General features: G+C 39.3%; 1 protein-coding gene across 1 annotated transcript in view; it reads right to left on the reverse strand.

Annotated features, from left to right (window-relative positions):
• JAZF1 (JAZF zinc finger 1) overlaps window positions 1-20,590 on the reverse strand; it is a 190,252-nt gene that overhangs the window by 29,914 nt on the left and 139,748 nt on the right. The window contains exon 3 of the mRNA XM_062602106.1: window positions 436-632. Coding sequence (XP_062458090.1) covers window positions 436-632 — 197 coding nt within the window. The remainder of the gene's footprint in view (window positions 1-435; window positions 633-20,590) is intronic.

A 20,590-nucleotide genomic window follows, 5' to 3' on the forward strand; every position in this document is an offset into this window, starting at 1 on the left:
GAAGTGTATCAAAATTATCTGACAAGATCTCTACCTAATATAAACCAGACTGACTTGGGCCATGAATCTGGTTCAGCACAGCAAGCGATTTTCAGTTTCTCCAAGTAGTGTAAAAAACTTGTACCTTAAACAGGCAGTGTATACCACATGCATAGCTCTCCTACTGATATATCAGGGGTCTTCTGAAACATTTGGTGTTTCTGGTGAGGTTAGGTTTTTAGTGTAATAATTCCAGTAAAAGTATCCTTCTCGGCTTTAGCAAAGAAAAAACACATTTTAGAGACTGCAAACCAAATGCAAATGAAAGAGCCCAAAGCTATTCTGTTTTAATTTTAGGGGTTTTCTTCCCAGTGCCTCAGTATGTCTATTTTTCTCCAAATGCCATGTAGCAAAATTGCCGTCTTATCTGGGATAAAACAAATGCTAGGTGCTTACCTGTAGGAGTACTACTGCGAAATGAAGAGGAGGGAGTAATTGGAGGGGTGACTGGAGGAGTAAGGCTTCCACTGCTGTGGCGAGGTGGAGTAGATACATTCCCACGGGACACTGTGCTTGACAAAGTCAAAGAGAGTTTCGGCTGAATCTTTTTCTTCAAAGACTCCTGCTCACGTCGAGCTGCATCGGTCATAAATCTAGAATAAGGACAATCATGAGGATGAGAGGCTTGAAACACTGTCCACAAGCAAGCTGTAGGTGAAGTATTTTTCACCCTCAGTGAACAGAGCTCCAGATTCAGCCACAAGAAGTTCCTCTGCAACACACAGATTTCAAGAATACAGACTTTTTCATCAATGGCTTTATTTCTGTGTTCAAGGTCTGCGTCATTTCCTTCAGATTTCAACAGAACTTATATAAGATATTTGCACCATGTGCAAACACACAGGTTTTTTCAAAACTCCAACCAGAGATCAGCATTGCAGACAATATTATAATACCTATACTCAATACTTTAAAATAACTACATTCAATCCTTCTGTGAAAAAGTAGCTGAGAGAAAAATGTCAGGGGCAAATGTATTGAATCTGAAGGCTAAAGGGATAGTACGAATTACACTGTATATGTAATTTCCAACTTAGGATAATCACATTCTTTTTCTACAGGTTTTAGACAATGTTGCTTCACGTAGAAGATGTCCAATTGAACTGCAACTCCTCAAGCCAGAATTCACAACTCTTGAAAACCAAATGAGATATCTCTGTGGAGCTTTGGTACATGCTGCTGAAGGCCTAATGCAACTCAGGGTTCATCTCTGTGGGATATTGAGCAGTATTTTAATCCTCTGTCTTCCCCCTCCAATGCATAAGGAGCCATTTTGAAGGATTCCTAAGAAGACAGACTAAGGTAGACCACCTTGTCCACACAGTCCTCTGTCCTTCATGCTAAAGTACAAATAACACCTGTCAGCAAATAAACCAGTATTTGCTAGCATGCAATACAGAATAAAAAGTTGTTACACCCAGACACCCGTCTGATCAGCTTAGACAGAGTAAACCACGTTTTAGCCAAGACACAATCTTTACATGATCAGCTCTTGCAGCCTTAGCAAATCATGCATTCAGAGACATGAGGATGTGGTGCAGCCAGTACATTGCACTAGCCTTGGAGCCAGCTGTCACCTAGACACTCACATTTCCAAACCAGTAAGGAAACAGAATGACAAAAATTGCCAACCATTATTTGTATTGGACTAAGGGAGATCTGGCTTTCTTTCAAGAGTCACACTCTCCTCAGAGGAGCCTAGAAGAGAATGAGACGGATGTGGAGACAGAAGCAGCCACAGAAAACAAACCTGTGGAGGAAATAATGAAGATACTGAGTTGTTTTTTGGGGGTAGGTGGCAAAAGTTTGGTAGTGGTGACAAGCAAGGAGAAGCAGAGAGAAACTGACACAACCGGACATCAACCCCTGCACCACTTGTTCCCTCACTGAAGGGATTGAGTGTGGTCTGCAGCAATAGGAGGGGAGGAGTGACATCTGGAGTGAAGTGAGCCTAGGAAAGGGAGTGGAAAGCGGGAGGAAAGGTGACTTTCCCCCCCAAGTGTTTTATGGTTTTTCTTTTGTTTCTCAATAACCAATACTTGATTCAGTAATTGTATATTTATGCTACTGGCAAAATTAAACTTAAGTTAAATTCCCCAGGCTGAGTCTGTTTTGCCTGAGATATTACTTCGTAAGTGATTACCTTTATTTCAGCCCAGGAGTTTTCTTGTTCCTGCTTCTCCTATTTTGCCCCCCCCCCCCGGCTGGGGCTGTGGGGGTGAGTGAGCAAATGGCTATGTGGCTGCTTAGCTGTTAGCCATGGATAACCCACCACCCTACCAAATTTCTTGCCATGCAACAACTGCATTTGCTGTGTGACCAATGTGACTTATGTTTCTCATCATATGAGAAGATACGGAAGCAGCCCTCATGTATGCCCAGAATCCAACAGAGGACTGGAAGATCCACCTTGAGCTCCTGAGGAAGAGCAGCAGAACCTGATGAGAGGGAGGCAGAGGGAATAATACCACACCAATCATCTGGTTCATGTTTTATATCCTGATATTGTATGAAAGATAAGGCCACAGGCTGGCTGGACAAACTAATTCTGCAGACCACAGTACCAAAAGAACTGCTCTGAACATGGCCACCACATCACATAAGGTCTTGCAACAACACATAATACCTGCCACAGCACCTGTAACATGGTGCTGTAGGATCGTCCAGTTCTTCTCTCACCAACGGTTTAAATTGATATGAACCACTATATTCATTTAGACTCTACAGAAACTCAACGCTTTGTGACTGTTAGCAACATATGGGCAGTTTGGATGCAAGCTGGCTTTGAGTCCAAACCTGACTGCAGTTATGGACAGATCTGAGGAAAACCAGCTCTTGTGGAACAGTAAGGGATGCATAGGGAATGGGAAAGGAGAAAGGAAAACAAAACCAAAACCAACCAAACAAAAAACCAAAAAGGAGATTTTAGAAATTTGTGCCAAATATGAAAGAAAAACCTGGCCTAGATATAAAAAACCAGCTCTTTTTCAAGAGATTTGTGTACTTAAACACAGCCTCAAAAAACTGTGGCATAAAATTTTAAGTACCATCAGAGCAATAAAGATGTATCCTGCCTATCTATACCACAAAGGCATTAATAAGGGAACCTTTTGCCATGATACGTAACATCAGCACACAATCCGCAGACATTAATAAACAGGTATCTGACATGACAGCTTATCTTCGCTGAACAGAGCCAATATATCATGTCAAACCCAGACATGACATTTTTATGAAGTTAATATTTAAAAAGCACGTATCTATAGTAACAGTTCAGTTTTAAATTTCTCTAAACAAGGGTGCAGATATTACTGACAAATGGGTCCCTAAAGTCTAAATTTCATTAAAGGAAAAGAAGTAAAAGGATCTCAGTAAAATGGGCATTCAGTACACATTTGCTTTTCTCTAACTAGGAAACATCTAATTCACTGTTTTTGGAATTTGTACCATGATGTATGCTTGCTTCTGGATGGGAAGCCTTATTCCTTAAGAAAATGTTATGGCAACATTATAAATCCTTGAAAACTTGGAAGATAACCTCAACTGTGAGATATTAAAAGCAGCAGCATGAACGCTGCTATTTAATAAACTCAGCCACAAATAACAATGTTAAAATAATATTGAAGTATAACCACTCTGGCTGAAGTCCATAAAAATCAGGAAAATTTGAAGTTATAGCTGAAACTTCTCTCTGTCCTGTGAACTCGCTCCCATTTGGGCTGAGCATGTTGGCTATATTCCAAAATGTCATTTGTTGTCTACACTGTGAACCTGAGAGAGATGGAAGGCAGAGTCCACTGCGAAGTTCAGCACTTGATATCTTAAATACGGAATTAACCTTTTCAGAGCCAAAAAGTCCCGTATATTTTTGCTGGAGCACTGGCAGTGCTAGCATTTTGAAAAAGAAACCCATCTAAGTGGATAAAAATAAAACATTTTTCACTATTTTAACTGAAATGCAGTATTATACTTGTGCCTAACTATCGTGGTGTTCTTCAAAGCTCACAATACAAGCATTTTAATGATGGGTATAGAATGACATTTGCAACAAAGGCTTTAATTTTCATGTTGAAAGTACATTATGGTTGCAACATCAAGTGCTCAGGAATGAACTATGCTGGAATTAACACAGAATACTGGTCTCTAAATTACACAGTTACACACAATTTTCCCTGCCTCATTTAGATCCACAAGATACGTGGGAAACAGAGTATGAACTATAACCAACAAAGGCTGCTGTAAGACCACTTTGGTTAAATCCCACCCTCCCTACTTATAGTTCTCCTACCACCTTCAGATCCACCTCCTTGCTGAGCAGATCTACCTCTGCTGTTTTCAGCTCTTAACTACATAACCCCATCCCTCCAGTTCCACCACAATGCAGATTTTACTCATCTTCCCTGCTGCATAGGATTGTGTTTACACCTCATAAACCTCTCTCTCCAAATCCAATATACCACATAGGTGCAGTGAAACAAGGAGATTCACTCAGTTCCCAGCCATCCCCTGACTCTGTTTCGAAAGGTATAGATAGTGTTTGGGTGCTTTCTCGTAGATGGTTCATAACATCAGGGAGGAGCCCACTCCTTGGAAAGAAATCGCTTCTTCCCCCATTTTTCCTTTCCTTGCCCTTTCACCTTCCTAATAATTCAACTCCCTGCTGCAAAACACGTAGGTGCATTGATTTCTGAACCAAGTGCTTGCTGCAACTTTAATAAACATGACCAAAATACAGTATTTCCCCCTCCTCTCATTCCCTGGAATGGTTCAAGTATTTTTATTGAAACTTTCCCAAGAAATTCAGCCTGAAGGAGACACCCAGCATGGAACATTTCAGCCCAAACAGCTGAATGTTGGCAACATAATAAGCAACTGAAACACTCTTATAATGGAAAGTGTTGCACAACCTTCCATATAGGTGGCAATATAATACAAACAGCGTTAGCTGTTACCAGCATAAAAAGTCACACAAAAAAAGCACAGTTGTTGTTCAAATAAAAGAAAAAGCCTTTTACAAACCAAACCTTTGCAGTATTTGTAAGTCTAGTTACCCCCAAAAGCTTTGGGATCGAGAATGAACAGAAGCAGAATACAATCTGACAGAAATCTCCTATTTGCTATTAGCATGCACTGATTGTTTCAGGATTGTGCCCCAATGTGACTCACATAAGGATGTCAGAGTTAGTTTATCATAAAACTCTTACTACACACAATCCTAAAGACAGTTTAAGAGTTCTGGGCTAACACATCCAGATTGAGGGTGATGGTACTTACAAAAGTGAGTTGCAAATAAACAAAGATTTTACTTGAGATCTCACTTAAGAGAAAACAGACAAAACCAAAACAGGTTGCTACTTGGAATGTATCTTGCTAATAATGGCCTTCAGGGTTATGAGGTGCCCTTTCCTCTTTCTCCTCGCTGTTCCAGCTTGCTGATGCAGGAAGTTAGCCCTGCTTGGACTAGATCCGTTTCTGTGCCCACAGGCATTCATACTCACAGTGAAGAAGGTGCATAACAGCTACCCTGCTGGATCTCAGTATTAACCTGCTACATTTGGTTTCTTCATGATCTACTCTAAAACATAGACCAACAGAGGAGATGGTGCAGATCACAAGTCTGTCATTCTCCAGTTACTGCATACACACATGAGAGAGCAGGGGGATTATTCTAAGCTTGCAAAACAAGCAGATTACACTACAGAGATGCTCAAACCCAGGACTGCTCCACAGCACTGTCTGGTTGCCCATATGCTCAAAAACACAGCTATGCTACCTGACAGTAATACATATACCCTGTTCTGTGCCTCACCATTGGCCACAATGGAGAATAAAATTAGTTCTGACCTTCTCTCATTATCACACAGATAATGATGGAAGAACATTCATAGTAACATTCAGTTCATATTCATGTTTGCCTCGTTTGGCTAATCTGTACTGGGAAAAGCCCATCACCTTCACTAGAACATGAGAAATGCTGCTCAGCTTCCACCACTCATACTGCAGCAGACTGCTCCTTAACCCAACACCTGGTCAACTTCAAGACTGACTGGAAAGAGAATAATAAATCCATAGTGTGTGGCATCTGTGTGGCTTGCAGGTCCCACATCGTGTTATCTTCTGGCTGTATTATATTTAGATCAAAAGTGGTGGAACTTGCTTGACAGATTGGACATACACTACCTTAACTACATCCCACATACTTAATCACATACATAGATGAAAGCCACACATTAATTCCCCTGTTACGCTTTACACCTATCAGAGCAAGGTGCTGGTTATATCGGCTTTTCCCACTTTTGTTTCAAGGTGTTTGTACAATTCTTTGTCAGTGTTGCACCAAGAGAAATAAGGAGGTAGGGACAGCAATTTTAGCTCCCCATCTTCCTCATCACATTATCTGTGCTCAGGGAAAAAAACACCAAGCAGGCTATGATGGAAGGCACCTCTAGCTGTGCAGTATCTTAAAACTTCAGACCACCACTACTTTGAAGAGGGACTCGGAGGATCCCCTTCTCAAGGCAGGACCCCATTTCAGTATGGTAGGACCCTGTGGACCCTGACATGCACTAGTGAACCCCTCAGGAATTGTCCTCCACACTTCTTGCTGCTTGTGCAAGCAAGGACAAAGCAACATGGTTTGGTTCAGCTAATGCTGGGAAGAGAAGACAACTGTTAAGTTGAACTGTTATTAGGTTCAGGAGAAATCTGGTGAAATCTAAATGGTAGGAGTTCAGCAGCAGGCTGTCTTGTCCCCTGGGAGGGATGAAAGGCTTTTCTCAGTTGAAGTTCACAAAACTGGGCCAAAGTAAAGCCAATCCATGTCCCCAGTAACGCCTTGCCACACTCTTTATGTGATAATGAGGGAAGAAATATAAAAGCAAGTTTCATACCATCCATTAACTCAAATTATTTGATGAGCACCCTTGAGCACTTTCACATTCCATTCTTTGTAGTGTGCGGGAAACAGAAGCATTCTGCAGTTCTGTACAGACCAATCTTGCCTCACAGAAGCTATCAAGCATTTTTTCCTTAGAGAGCTTCCATTACAATTTTAACAAAACCCCAAGAAGCAATGTCAGTGTGAAAAAGCCACATTAGGATGCATCCATAATCACACACATGCCCACGCTACTTAGACTAGAGAGTATTTGCATAATGCTAAAACATATGATTTATACAAAACTCCCTTTTGTTACCTTCTTTTTTTTCTGATTTCACAAAAAAGCATTAGAAATGTGGGAGAAACAGCACAAAAGAATAATCCCCTCTCAATTATTCCCCTGAACCTGTATCCCATTTCACAACAGGCACTAACCTGATAAAACAAACCAGTAAAGAGCAGTTTTAAGCTTCTGGAAAGAATTCTTCCAGCCCGACATTCATTGCAGAAACGCCACTCATCTAAGCTGGCCTTCAACATGGAAACCCATCTGAAATCAAGTCTCACAAAGAAATTCAGTGTTCACTCTCAGTGCCAGTACTCAGACTCATCTACTGAAAGCTTTCCCTATGTCCTAAATAAGGAGTATTTATGACAAACTGATGAGTATCTTGGAGAGATAGGACAGAATCAGATTTCTTTTTATTTGTTGTCTTTGGGATAATTTATTGCTGGTACAGTTGTTTCATTTCCATTATTCAACCTGTTTTCTCAAGATGTAAAAATATCACCACAAAATCAGATATAGTGTAATACCCACTTTTCTGAATATGTGCTTCTTTGACAGATGTAGTAGAGATTATTAGGATGCACATGTACCTTAAAATAAGTAGTTTAAAGCAGACTTCACACTGAGTTTCTGCCTCATCGCTGAAAAAGACTGGAACACAACGTGCAGTTGTACTCATGTTGCTGACAGCAGACTCAAGGCTGCAGCCTTATCAAAACTGTTCAATATGAGCAAGAGTTCAGTGGGTTTACTCTAATTGTCTGCTCTTCACACATTCTTACAAGATACAATATGGCACAATAAAATAGCCACCAAGTAGATATTTTGCGCTTTTTGCACAGAAAATCGATTCAGAAGGCTGAGTAATTTCATAGTTAAACATATGTAAGTGGATCTAAAGGATGGTGATATGCCAAATAATCTATTAATACTCAAACAGAATAAAACCAAAGCAGCAATTGCCTAACCATACCAAACAATACATTTGCTTGCAGTGGAACATGTGTGTTCATTCACTGTTGATCAATACAAGCACAATTAAAAGTACTAGAAAGGAATTCAGTATCCCTCTTGATCTCAGGAATATACAGACAAAAACATCAGCGTGAATTACACTTCTTTGTAATAGATCGCAAACACTGGATATAAGACCTACCTTCCCATTTCATATTATTTAATGGATTATATATCTATACATATTTAATACATTTATCTTAAATTTTCTCTTTGAGAAAGAGTTTTTTTTTTTAATTCTGTGTTCCATCCCTGACCCCTCATTCTGTTAGCACCATGCCTACATTTAGTTTACTATGCCTACTTTTCACGGAGCACCAACTGTAACCTTTACAGTTTAACTGTAATCTTTAATTTACAATTAAAAAAATAAAGAACAATTAGATCAGTGTTGTATGTTCTCCCCACCATAAAACTAGCTATTTACTTAGAAATGAATGTTCTGTTCTGAATCTTCCAAAGAAGGAATTTTTTTGTTTTTTAGGTTTTTGTCTGTTTAAACAACAAAGTCATTTGGCCTTTTCTTTCTTCACTTTGTGTAGGTCATGCAGCAAATGCAAAAACCCAGGACTGCATTTTATAATTTTTTTTAAATTGACAGAAAACATGCACATTGGATAGACAACATCAGACCAATAATGTGATCAGGACAGATCTTATTTTAGATCTTTCACTCAGAATGAAAAGTCATTACTTACCCCTAGACTCATAACTGGGACTCAAGGAGAAGCCCACATCGTCTTTCTATCATTGTTAAAATAAACAAATGACATTTCTGTGTTTAAAAGGAATAAAATTAGAGCTCACCCAAATCAACTTGAGAGCAACATTCATTTCCAAAGCATTAGAAACATACTGCTAGTTCTCTTCCTTTCCCCTCCCATTCCTTCCCCAGTTTTTTCTACCCTATTTTGAAGTAAATAAGTTTCAGAAAGGAGCTACAACTTATCTGTGACTTCATGTAACTTCCATGGAGTGAGAGGCAAGAGTTAAGCAAAAGACAAACTTGAAGGAAGTAATTAGCAAGAAGGCAACCACTGTTTGGCATGATGTTGTCACCTCTCTAACAAATAAATAAGAGTTTAAGAAGCTGTGATAAGCTTCTCAAGCACATCTGACCAAAGTGCTCAATGTGCTGTGCTCTGCCACATCAGCTTATTTCTCATCCAATTAATTTCAGAGTTTTGCTACTGGCGTAAAAAAGAAGCACTCAGATGGTGCCAAACACACACTTGCAGACTAGATTTTCAAATGCTGCAGCAAACCCTTTACTGCAACGGAGCAATCCTCGGCTCAGACATCATCCTCCCTGCATTTACTAATGGGCTTATTAGGACATGCATCAGCCGTGGCTTCAGGTACAGCCATTAGCAAACACACCAGTCATCGCCTGCTGCTAACAACAGATACTTTATGGGTTATTGCTTAATTAATTCTTGAAGATAACTTCATGAATCCTTACATTTCAGTTCATATCCTACAGGAATATTGCAATGTCACACAGCCATAAAATGTTAGAGATCAAAATGAGAATCTTAGCAGGCATTGGTAACATGAAACACAAAGGAGTATTCGTACATTTAAAGTATTTTTAACACATGATTCTAAAAGTGCATGGTGACAGTTTTTGAATTTGCATCACATATACAACCCCGCCCAATTAATCTTAGTATGAAGTTACTATAATGAGTAAAGGGGGTCTCACATGAAAGTGTACCGATGGTATCTTTTTAGTAATACGCTAATTTAACCTATCAGTTATTCAGCTGAAAAAATAAAATATTCTTATTTCTCACTATATGACTTATTAGACTACTCTATGCTTCCACAGGAATGAACTGCAAAATTGTTGAAGGCAAAGTAAAAATTTGCCTTTTATTTTAATGGGAGGAAAGTGTGGTGAGAGTTAAACTGTATTTGCCTTTTTATTTGTAGCAACTGTGAACTTAAATAAATTTCCAATCTCCTTGGAGAAGATGGAATTAAGCTGCTCATAGAATAAAAATAAGGGGTCTGTATCTCCTAAGTTTGACTTGAACCTCAAAATAGTTCCTGCGTGAGACTAAGTAGTGTACCAGCCCTGCTCTGGCTGCCTGCACAGGCTCAAGTATTGTCAAACTGCCTAGTTCCAGTACGATGTTTTACTTTCAGATGTGCTTAACCTAAAATATCGTATTTTTTTCCACTACTGGTCCACCCTCTTTCCTTCTTGAAGAGCTTATTATAACTATTTATGCAAAAACAATTTATTTCAGTCAGCCTTACATAGAAATAGATCTATGTACGCATGACATGCAGTTTTACTGTTGGACTTGGTTTGGTTTTATTGATGCCTCAAGGACTTTCAGCTTTAAGAAGCAGGGAGCTGAAATGTCAGATATTTTATTCCTGTAACATTCCACTTAAGTCCGGGTATTCTTGTGTTGTTTCATACCGAGTTCTTCAGAGAATTCAAGTCAACACCCAGAGACAGTTTCATCAAGCAAGAATTTAAAAATAGATATTATCACCAAACATTGATACTAGCTATAAGGAAGTCTAATGTCAATCTGCATAAATAAGCTAATCTTTGGTATTTTACACAGCAGTAGTCAAACACATTAACAAATAAATTTTTCAGTCTTTCAAAAATGTATCACGTACTGCCTGCAGTGGCTCCTCCAGCAGCATCAGTACAGTGAGCAATCCAGAATACCTGTTCAGTAAAAAGGTAGTAAAAGAAAATGGTAACAGCCTGCATAATACATTAATTCCTAAAACCTATAGATGCTGATTTTCTTTCGAACAGAGACACCAATGTCCCTTTCAATGCAGTCTCTGTTTGATTTTTAAAGAAAGAGTAAATCTGCTTCAGAGAACACCAATACAAAATATGGTCCTCCCATTCAGAAAGAGCATTCAACTGAAACGATGCTTTCCCGAGCTTCAGATCTAAGTGAAGATTTAGACGAAGAAGCACTTTAAAAAACTGATTTAAAAGTCTGTATTCAGAGGACTGGGTGGGGTAAAGCTTATAATGGAAAATTGCAGCAATCTTAGCATTAGGAATGTGAAATGTCTGGTCTTAATAAACCAAATTTTCAGGCATCGCGAGTTGTTTGGAAGGAAGATAGCAACTTGCAAACAACCCAGCCCCACTAAAACGGCGAACTGAACATTCCCAAACCTTCAGTCCCTGCTGCAACGAGTCACATGTCCAGAAAATAGCTGATACAAAAGATTCCTCCTAAAGGCAAAAATTTCAGGTGAAGATAGGCAAGAGAAAGTGGAAAAGGAAGACAATAAACATACAGTGGTTTTGCTCTTTCATGCAGAAAGAATGAACTCTTGTTTCTGTAATGACATGCTATTTTAAAAATGTACCTTTCTACACTTTAAGTTGATTTGCCTGGAGGAACAAATGACTGACGAAGTTAGCAGTTCATTACATAATCACTGTATTAGTAGTTTGGGAAGGGGAGGAGGGGAAGCACCTAAGACTCAAGAATAACTCCCAAGGCCCCATTATTCATCTGTGAGGTATAAAAGCAGAACACCGATTTGCATTTTGAATTTTTGCCCCCGTTAATTTCTGGGTGCGCTACTGTACTAGACGCAGGCAGTATGTATGTGAGAGCACTAAATCCTCCAGTTTTGCTCAATCTAACCAAAACCATACCCTCGCGGCCCTTGCCGGCAGGCACCCTCCCACCTCCAGCTCAGAGCAATCTGATGAAACCAGTGAAACCCTGCTAGGATGCGGAAGAAAAGGACTGACATCCGAATAACTAACAATGCACTGCCTCTCAGGCAGACAGCAGGGAAGTTCCTTCAGCACTGTTTAATCTGCTTCACTGGCATTATTGCAGAAAGCCAGTTTTTCATTAGGTAAGGGAAAAAAAAACCCAAACCCAAAGTTGTGATGCAGCCTGCTAAGTGAGATTACAAATGCACTGTAACACAATGATTGAAGAGAAAATAGATGGTGTAATACAGAAAGGCTCAAGACTTGCAAGTGGAAAAAAGTATAAATGACTATTTTAATTAATTTCCTAATGTAAAACACAGCTGTAGTAATATCGGCAAATATCACCTGCCTGTTTTAAGTTTGTTAAATGAAATCATGCTCTTTAATTGGGTCTTAATGCACAAAATTTACTTTTTATTACAATATCAGTATTTTTAACTTTCAGTTTGCTTGTGCAAAAGCTTTATAAATTACTTGAATCACTTAAATCTGAATACTATAATCTGCAGTTACAATGTACCAGTTTGAGTTTCAACAATTAAATGCCTTTTTTGTGGACTCCCGCTGCTATGTGAACTAGCTGTAGGCTATTAAAATAATGAGTCCGCACTGAGTCATCTGATCTCAGTCTTGGTGCAAAGCCTGAGGAAAAGGACTTAGCCCACAATTCCTAGTCTGTTTACCAGACTAAGACCAGACTGTTGGAAGCATTATCCCCGCGCTCCCTTCCCCCGCCGCCGACTGCACTTAGCTGGGGAATACGCGGTGTCACAGAGCCCTCTGCAGGCGGCGCCGCCCCGCCGCCGGCCCGCCTCGCCTCAAGAGCACTGGCCCCAAACCCGCTACCAACTCACTCACCCTTCGTTAAGAGTTGCCTCTTTCAGAAAGGGCGATAGGCCAGCAGAGGTCTAACGTGCGTGTCAATAGCATCTGTGAATTCGGGATGCCCCAATGATCTCACTTTTTCTACGTATGGTGATGTAACTAAAAGGGACTTGGTGCTTGAGGAGAGCCCCGACAGGCTCCTCACACCATGGGTACTAACCACAATCAGCCTGCATGCCACAAAAGTACCATGGTAAATTTGGACACCCCAAGGATAATTTAGATAATCTGGCCTCATGCAAGTCTGTAATGTGAAACTGTGTCAGTAACAGTAACGAGGAAGAAACCCTAAAATCTTCACCTACTTTACCTTCAGAAACATCACCAGCAGCACCCATCACAGAGGGAAGAGCAAAACCACCTGAACTCTCATATCCTCTAGAGGAATCCAAAAACACCAGCACCCACATTTTATTTTCAACAACACAAAGTATGTCTTCCTACAATGTCACGTGTATAAAATACATATACACACGCATATGGCATGTGCACATGGTGTTGCCTGAAGCAATGTCTACCTCAGCTCAAACACCAGCTGGTAACCAGGGACTGCTATATTCTATATTATTTTAGTTTGTGTGCCAAAATGTACAATTCATCTGCTTCCTTGATCTTTCTGCAGTTTCTGATGCTGTATGAATATGTAAAGAGAAAAATAATTAAATGGAGAACTTTCTTTAATGAATCTCCACCATCATCATTTCCATTTACCAGTCTTCTGGAAAAGATCAGAGCTCAACCTTTTACCCTTCTTTCTTTACACTCCGATCACGTTTAGATATATTATTAATCCATACTTGCATTTCTGCCCTGTTCTCCAACAACTCTGCTACACCCAAGTGATGTGCATACTCTGCGTTATCAGTATCATTTCATCACTCTTTTTGACTTAGGGTACTTTTGATCTCAGCCCTCTCTGTTTCACACCTCTGCTCTGGGTTAGGTCTTCTGTCCTGATTAAGAATTCATGTCCTGAATTTAAGTAGCACTGTACTATTGCTTGTACATATGTTCCTATATACACACACATGCACATACACACACGCATATATATGCACATGTATATACACAGAGACTTTATTATATGTATATGCATGAATTAAACATATGCATCTATATTAAACATGCATATCCTTGTTTTCATCTTAACAACCAAGTGAAACCACTGCTTTTGAGGATCAAAACAATTTAATAATGAAGCTTACAAAGTTTGTGGCAAATGTAATATGGCTTTTGGAGAGCTCTTAGCAGCACATACCTAATCAGATTCAGCACACACAAAGGAGTTATCAATTTGTTTGATTCCTGATGGTTCTCTAAGGTAAGCCCTGATAAAACAATCTGTTTACAGAAGAGGACTGCAGCATTTATATGAAGAAGGGAACTGTTCTAAGCCCCGTAAGCTTTTAATGTGGTTTAAACTCCAGAAAAGTTTGCAAATGCACTTTGAGAACATCTTTAAAGCTCACAAAACAGAAAGTAAGAAAAGCAAAACTGAACTATGACTCAAATTCTGTAATACCACAATAAATTGTGATGAGGTCTGACATAACTTTTTAATTTCTGAGGTTGTTAATAATGAAACATGACACCATGCATGCAAAACATTTCCCTGCAACCTCTTCTGCTTCTGAAAAGGCTGGCAAACAGAGGGGAATGTGGCAGTGAAAATTCAGAAAACAGCCTCAAAACATTGCTACCACTATCTTCATTCTTCAGTCAGTGCTCTGGTATCTTGGAATACATATCCAAATTCCTGTTTTATTTCAACTACTTGCAAAAAGCTAGTCTAATAAAATGGTTTAAATGCAAATTACTGTTCATCCTATGTAAATCCTAAACCACACCAACAACCTGTGTGCAAACATTAGCCATGTTTAATAACTGAGCTGACCAGCAGCAGGACTTGAAACCTCTGTCCCTCTCAGCTTGCACAGTGGTTCCCACAAGCGTATGCTTAGTGGTTCCTTGAAGGTTTACAAAATTACATTAAACAGTAGCTCATTAGAAGCCAGAGGGTAAAATACGGTGCACTGGTCTGAGAAAATACTGATGTTGACTCTGGCCTGCTGAACTGTTCCACTGGAGAATCACTGTCCTGGCTGAAAGGCACAGGGCCAGGGTTTGCTCCTGCTTCAGCCCCCAGCATCATACATGGACCTCTGCAAGGATATTTCTTAGCTGCTAGTCTCACCCAAAGCCTAACCTGGGCCAAGCGAACCTTTGGTGAGGGGCAGTCCTCTCATGTTAGCAACATCACATACAAAGAGAGAGTGGTAAAAGGCAGACAATGAAATAGCTTCTTGTTGGTTGCTTGTCACAAGTATTTCACAAACTTCGTTTTACACATTAACATAATATTATTTTTTAAAAGCTCCCAAATCTCTGGGATATGGATTTTCACACTTAATTTTGTTCACTGGGGCTAAAAGTCTATTAAACCTTCCTGCTCCCCTTCCTGGTCTGTCTACCTTCCAATCTGCCTTGGCACATCTTGCCACATAAACTACCCACCAAATACCAAAAGGCTACAGAGACGCACGTCCTGTTCGGTTTTCCTCAAAACCTCTGTCAAGCACCAGAGGAGTCATTTTACAACCTACAGACCTGAAAAAGAACTTGTGGTAGAACCACCTATGGACTGCTGTCAATGTAAATCAGTAATAGTTGCCTCTAATGCTTTTCATCCATCAATCAACATCTACGGTAAAAACCATGCTTAGTATAGTGCACTGACACAAAAAGCTTTGATTCTTGCACCTCTTTAAGAAAGAACCTTTGATCAAAAAATAATTTAATCAATGTCCTCAAAAATATTTTAGCTATTTCCTTAAAATGGATTTTTTTTTCTGCTTCTGTATTTATCAATCAAAACAATTCTACAGGCTGTTCTATTTAAAGGATCAAGGTAGAGCTAAGAACATGGTTTGGAATGGAATTTTAAAACCTAATTTCTACAGAAATGATGAAATACAATGATAATATTTCACATTTTTTCTTGGAGCTGACTTCCCAGAAACTCCAAAAGACAGTTCTCATCAGTCTTTCAGAAGTAGAGGGGGACAAAGAAACAGTTCAAAGAAGGAAGAAGGATTATTTTCAACACCTGCAAATGCAAAAGTTGTGTGATGAACTGTATCCCCATAATCATTATCTTTTTCCTTCAATGTCAGTGTCCTTTCTTCTGTACCAACTATCTTTATAAACCAGGTTTTAATTCATGGAAGCCAGTTTTTATTTAAACTGACACTTCTTTATAATAGGCACTCAGCATGACTAAACAATACAGGGACAGTACTTTGCCAACAAATTTTACTCAAATCATCTAAAGCTACTGGGATTTTCTGGATCACTCACCAGTCTGCAACACTTTGATGCAGACCCTTTTCTATAAAAGGAAGAATTCTGAAATTGCCTTTATAGTATTTTCCTGGGTAAACTGTATGTGAACACTCATATATAATCAACTAGAACACTTAACCTCCTCTCTACCACTCCCCAATAAATCATGTCTATTGTGCTGCATAATTGAGAGGAAGTAACAACAAAATCCTAGAGGCAGGTCCATACCTTTTTTTAAAGAGAAGGCTCATAAAGGTCTTGTTTCTTCAAGGCAAAATATGATTTTAATAAAAACATTAATGACAACTATGAAAATATGAATTATTAATTTAAATGAAAACCAAAACCAACTTCCCATGGATTTTGTTATTTTACCGAAAGCCCTATTTGTTCCTTGAAAACTGAGCGAATTCTTCATAGCTATGGAGTAATTACTACAAAACTGTCAAACACTTGACCCTACTTTGATAACCCTAAATGAGATTTTCAGATTAAATGCAACAGAATAAGCGGGATATTGCTGAACATACTCCCAAGTAGGAGCAGTCTTTACCCTACCAGCATCAAGACTAAACAGATAAAGTATTTTTATTTGGTTTTGCTGCAAATGATTATAAAGCACTGTAGTCTACCAAAATGAAAAGCAAAAAAAAAGTGAGAAATACTGTATTTGTGGTACAACCTGTGTCACTTAACACCAAAGAGTAACACTCCCCCCCCCCCGCCAATTTAACCCCTTCCCTCTTAGGTAATAAACTTCACAGTGACATTGGCTGATCTGTTTTTGGGGGTGACATAGCAACACCTTGCTGGAACTACTCAGCACCTTTTTTATCTTCCTCTCCCACTGACACTGGAGCAATTGAAAACACTTGAACAAGAGGCTCAGCAACATGAAAAATCAAATACAAACACCAGCAAGCTTCAGCACTGCTCAAATCCTGCAATGCAGCACAATGAAACCATCAGGGTCACTACAGCGCTTGAGTGGGAGCCAAGCTAAGCAGAGTGAGTGGCAGCGCTACCATGGAAGGACTCAATACTGGGGGTGTTTACATTCTTGCCAGCAGTGACTCAAAACAGCGTATGGCAACCTGACAGGACAAGATGCTTCAGAGATGAATTAAAATGTGGAGAACTGGAAAGGATACAGAAAACTTAGGAGAATTAAGGTGGGTGTTTCACTTACAATACTTTCACGATACCAGAAAAGGAGGGCTGGTTAAAACTCAGCTACCACAGTGGAAGCTCAGTGTTAAGAAATAAATAGATAAAATGACATTCTTATTCCAAAGAGCTACCCTCATTTAACTGTCCCTAAATCATCAAGATTAGGAAGATGTTGCCCAATTCTCTAGTTAAAAGCAACAGTGTATCCATGTAAACCCAGGAAACTCACTGAGAAAACTCTTTAAGTGAGGATCATCTCACTCTTCCAGGAATTTCCCAACTGGAAGGGAGCATCACCCTTGCCTAGTCTAATCCGACATTGCACAACTGGAGAAAGGCTTTAGTACACCATATGCCGCAGTGTATCAGACTGCTGAGAGAATAGGAGCTGCATAAGAGCTGGCACAGTTTATGGGGTTAAAGACCCAGCTACATCACAGACTGCTCTCACATCCTCCCAGAGGTATTGCCGCTAATTCTTATGTGCCAGAGTGTAATTTCAACAACACCAATGCATTCAGAATATGGGAGAGGACAGGTGATGAGGATTAAGAGTAAATAAAATTTGAGTATCTTCAGCAGAGCAGAGGAAACCCACACCACAGTGTCATGATTTAATGGCAGAAACATGAACACAAACAGCATAAAATTTAAAGCAAACTGGCAGAAAATGACCAACCCCCCTGAACACTAACCCTCCTGTCCCCAAATCCACACTACTGATGTTGGAGTGGAGGAGGGCAGCTACTCAGAGTAATACTGGCAGCGATGAGGAGATGAGAGCTAATGGAAGAAACAGAACAGTTCAATCAGCCATTACATCAAGCTATCAAAAACAATCTGGACATTATCACATTAAAAATCTATTCAAGTAAACAAAACAAAAATAGAGATGAGAACAGAAAGCTCAAGACTCACTTTACCAATAGATTAATGACTATCATTAGCTGGGAACACTCTAAAAAACAATCTATACAATCTAAACATTATTAACCGTATTAATCGGTTTAAATGCTGCGTCTCTGCCAAAATCTGGTGCTAAACCAGATAGACATGTTCGGCTGATTTCCTTTCCAAGAGCTGATGCAGTGGTTGACTTGTCTTCTTAAGCCTTTGGCTATCACAGTAAGTTAGAAAATAACTCTTCATAATTTTTACCCATTAAAAAAGGAGTCTTCTCCAGAGCATTCAAACACCACAACAGCCACAGAACAGTATGAAAATTTATTTTAGATGAGCATCTTAAAAAGCTTTTAATTTTTTAAAGAGTAACTTAATGATGCATTCACTGTGGATTCTAAACATGCATAAAACCCCTTACTTGTTAATAAAAAGAGGGATAACATTATCTAATGAATGGGAGTTGGAAACATTCTGACTTCAAATTTAAAAAACCCAACACTTAGTTAGCAGTAAGGAAGATTTAGCAACTGAAACCAAGTTTGTCATTTGACTACAAACCAATATTGCATGTTTTTCTAAAATGTGGGCTCTACTTCAAATCACAAGTTACACAAGTTTGGGCTATGCTTACATCGCAAAAGAGTACAACTCTGCAGAAGTAGTAAGGGAACCTCATTGCCTGTGTTACACCTGAAGTAAGGCTAGGTAACTATAAGCATTCATCCTGTACTATCAAAAGCTTTGTAAACCTTGCTACAGGATAACAGATACAGGGCTTGCTCACAGCTTTTAATTTTATCTATCTAGAGCCATTTCAGAGAGCTGCTGCTCCATAAGACAAGCAGGCAACCATTGTTGTGTGGTTGGGAAGAATCTCCTTCCCTTAGTTACTAAGATATCTTAATCTTTCTAAGTTCCCAACAGCTCATTTCCATGCAATACACATAAACCTCCTGATCTACCTCTCCAGGCCCCTGTACTTCACTCACCTAATCTTGCTGGTTTACACCACTGATACTGCCTTTGATGCAGAGAGATGGGCTTCATTTGGCTAATCCAAACTACCTCCTTGAGAAGCGTCTCTCTCCTCTACTGATTGATGAGGAAGGCAGTTCAGTCTTCTCTGGGGAATCTAATCCCTAGTTTCTGTGAACCCCTCCTCAATGTCAACTACTGGATATTGTTCCAGAAGATACCACTGACCAGATTAGCAATCTTTTATATCACAGTTCATCTTACCCTCGACATTAGCAGTTGTTTCCCCCCTCTCCAGTTTTTATTATTGAACTCTGAGTCAATTTGCCAGGGAAACTACACAGAAGAGGAAAGGTAGAAAAGAGAAACCCAAAGCTCCCAAGCAATACATAAGAAAAATAAGTCACTGTCACCACTCTTAAGAGTCTACAGAGCTGGCCTTTAAACTATATGTTCCTTGAATACAGTTTATCTCATGAGGCCACAAGTAAAAATTGCCTTCCTGCTATCAGGTACTTAGGAAAAAGTACACAATAGCTGTAAAAGATGAGGCCACATGCTTTTCACTTCAGGCAAATTTCAGAATGCTTCTTCTAACATGGAAGACATACACTAAAAGCTTTTGTTCCAAAATGGCACATTACAAACAGTAAAAAAAATATAGTATCAATACTACAGTTGTCTTCACATGGTGGTTTTCTATTGTTATTATAAGACTTTGTTGTCATCATACGGACTTAATTTAACAGGTGAACAGAAGAGATGTTTTGATGTACAAAAGGTAGCCTTTTAAGAAACACAAATAATAGCTGCTTCTGTGGTGGGTTTGTTTCACTTTTATCTTTTTTTTTAACTGAAAACCTGAGGATAATCAAGACAATCATCATGAAGAACCATAAAGATTTAGCTCTCTACATGTCTTTTTATTTCCACTTTGGAATAAAGTGCTTTCAAATATTCTGGCTATTTCACCACTGTTGTTCTTGGTTTTGCAATTCTTAGTCAAAGAAACGAACATCACTAAGAAACTAGTAACTACATGTGGGAATAAACAGCTGAATCAGAACGTACTTTTCCCATTCCTCTATCATCATCATCCAAGAACTGACGAAAGAGCTCGCAACTGGTTTCTCTGTTGGGATAATCATCACTTCTGCATTCATAAGATAGTATCTCACTGCCTTCTTTTAAAAATAAAAAAACATCAAATAATTAAAACCAGGACATGTAGGACTATGATGAGAGAAGGGGATCAGGGGGTGGGGGCGTTAAGGACTAGTTTGAAATTTGGTATAAAGGTTAAGCTGAATCTGGGAAATTCTGAGTTTCATCTCACATGCAATTCTGCCAGCAAAATAGGAGCATA

This window comes from Pezoporus occidentalis, unplaced genomic scaffold (assembly GCF_034315485.1).
Source record: "Pezoporus occidentalis ecotype Australia unplaced genomic scaffold, CSIRO_AGI_Poc_V1 ctg75, whole genome shotgun sequence".
NCBI classification, from domain to species: Eukaryota; Metazoa; Chordata; class Aves; order Psittaciformes; family Psittacidae; genus Pezoporus; species Pezoporus occidentalis.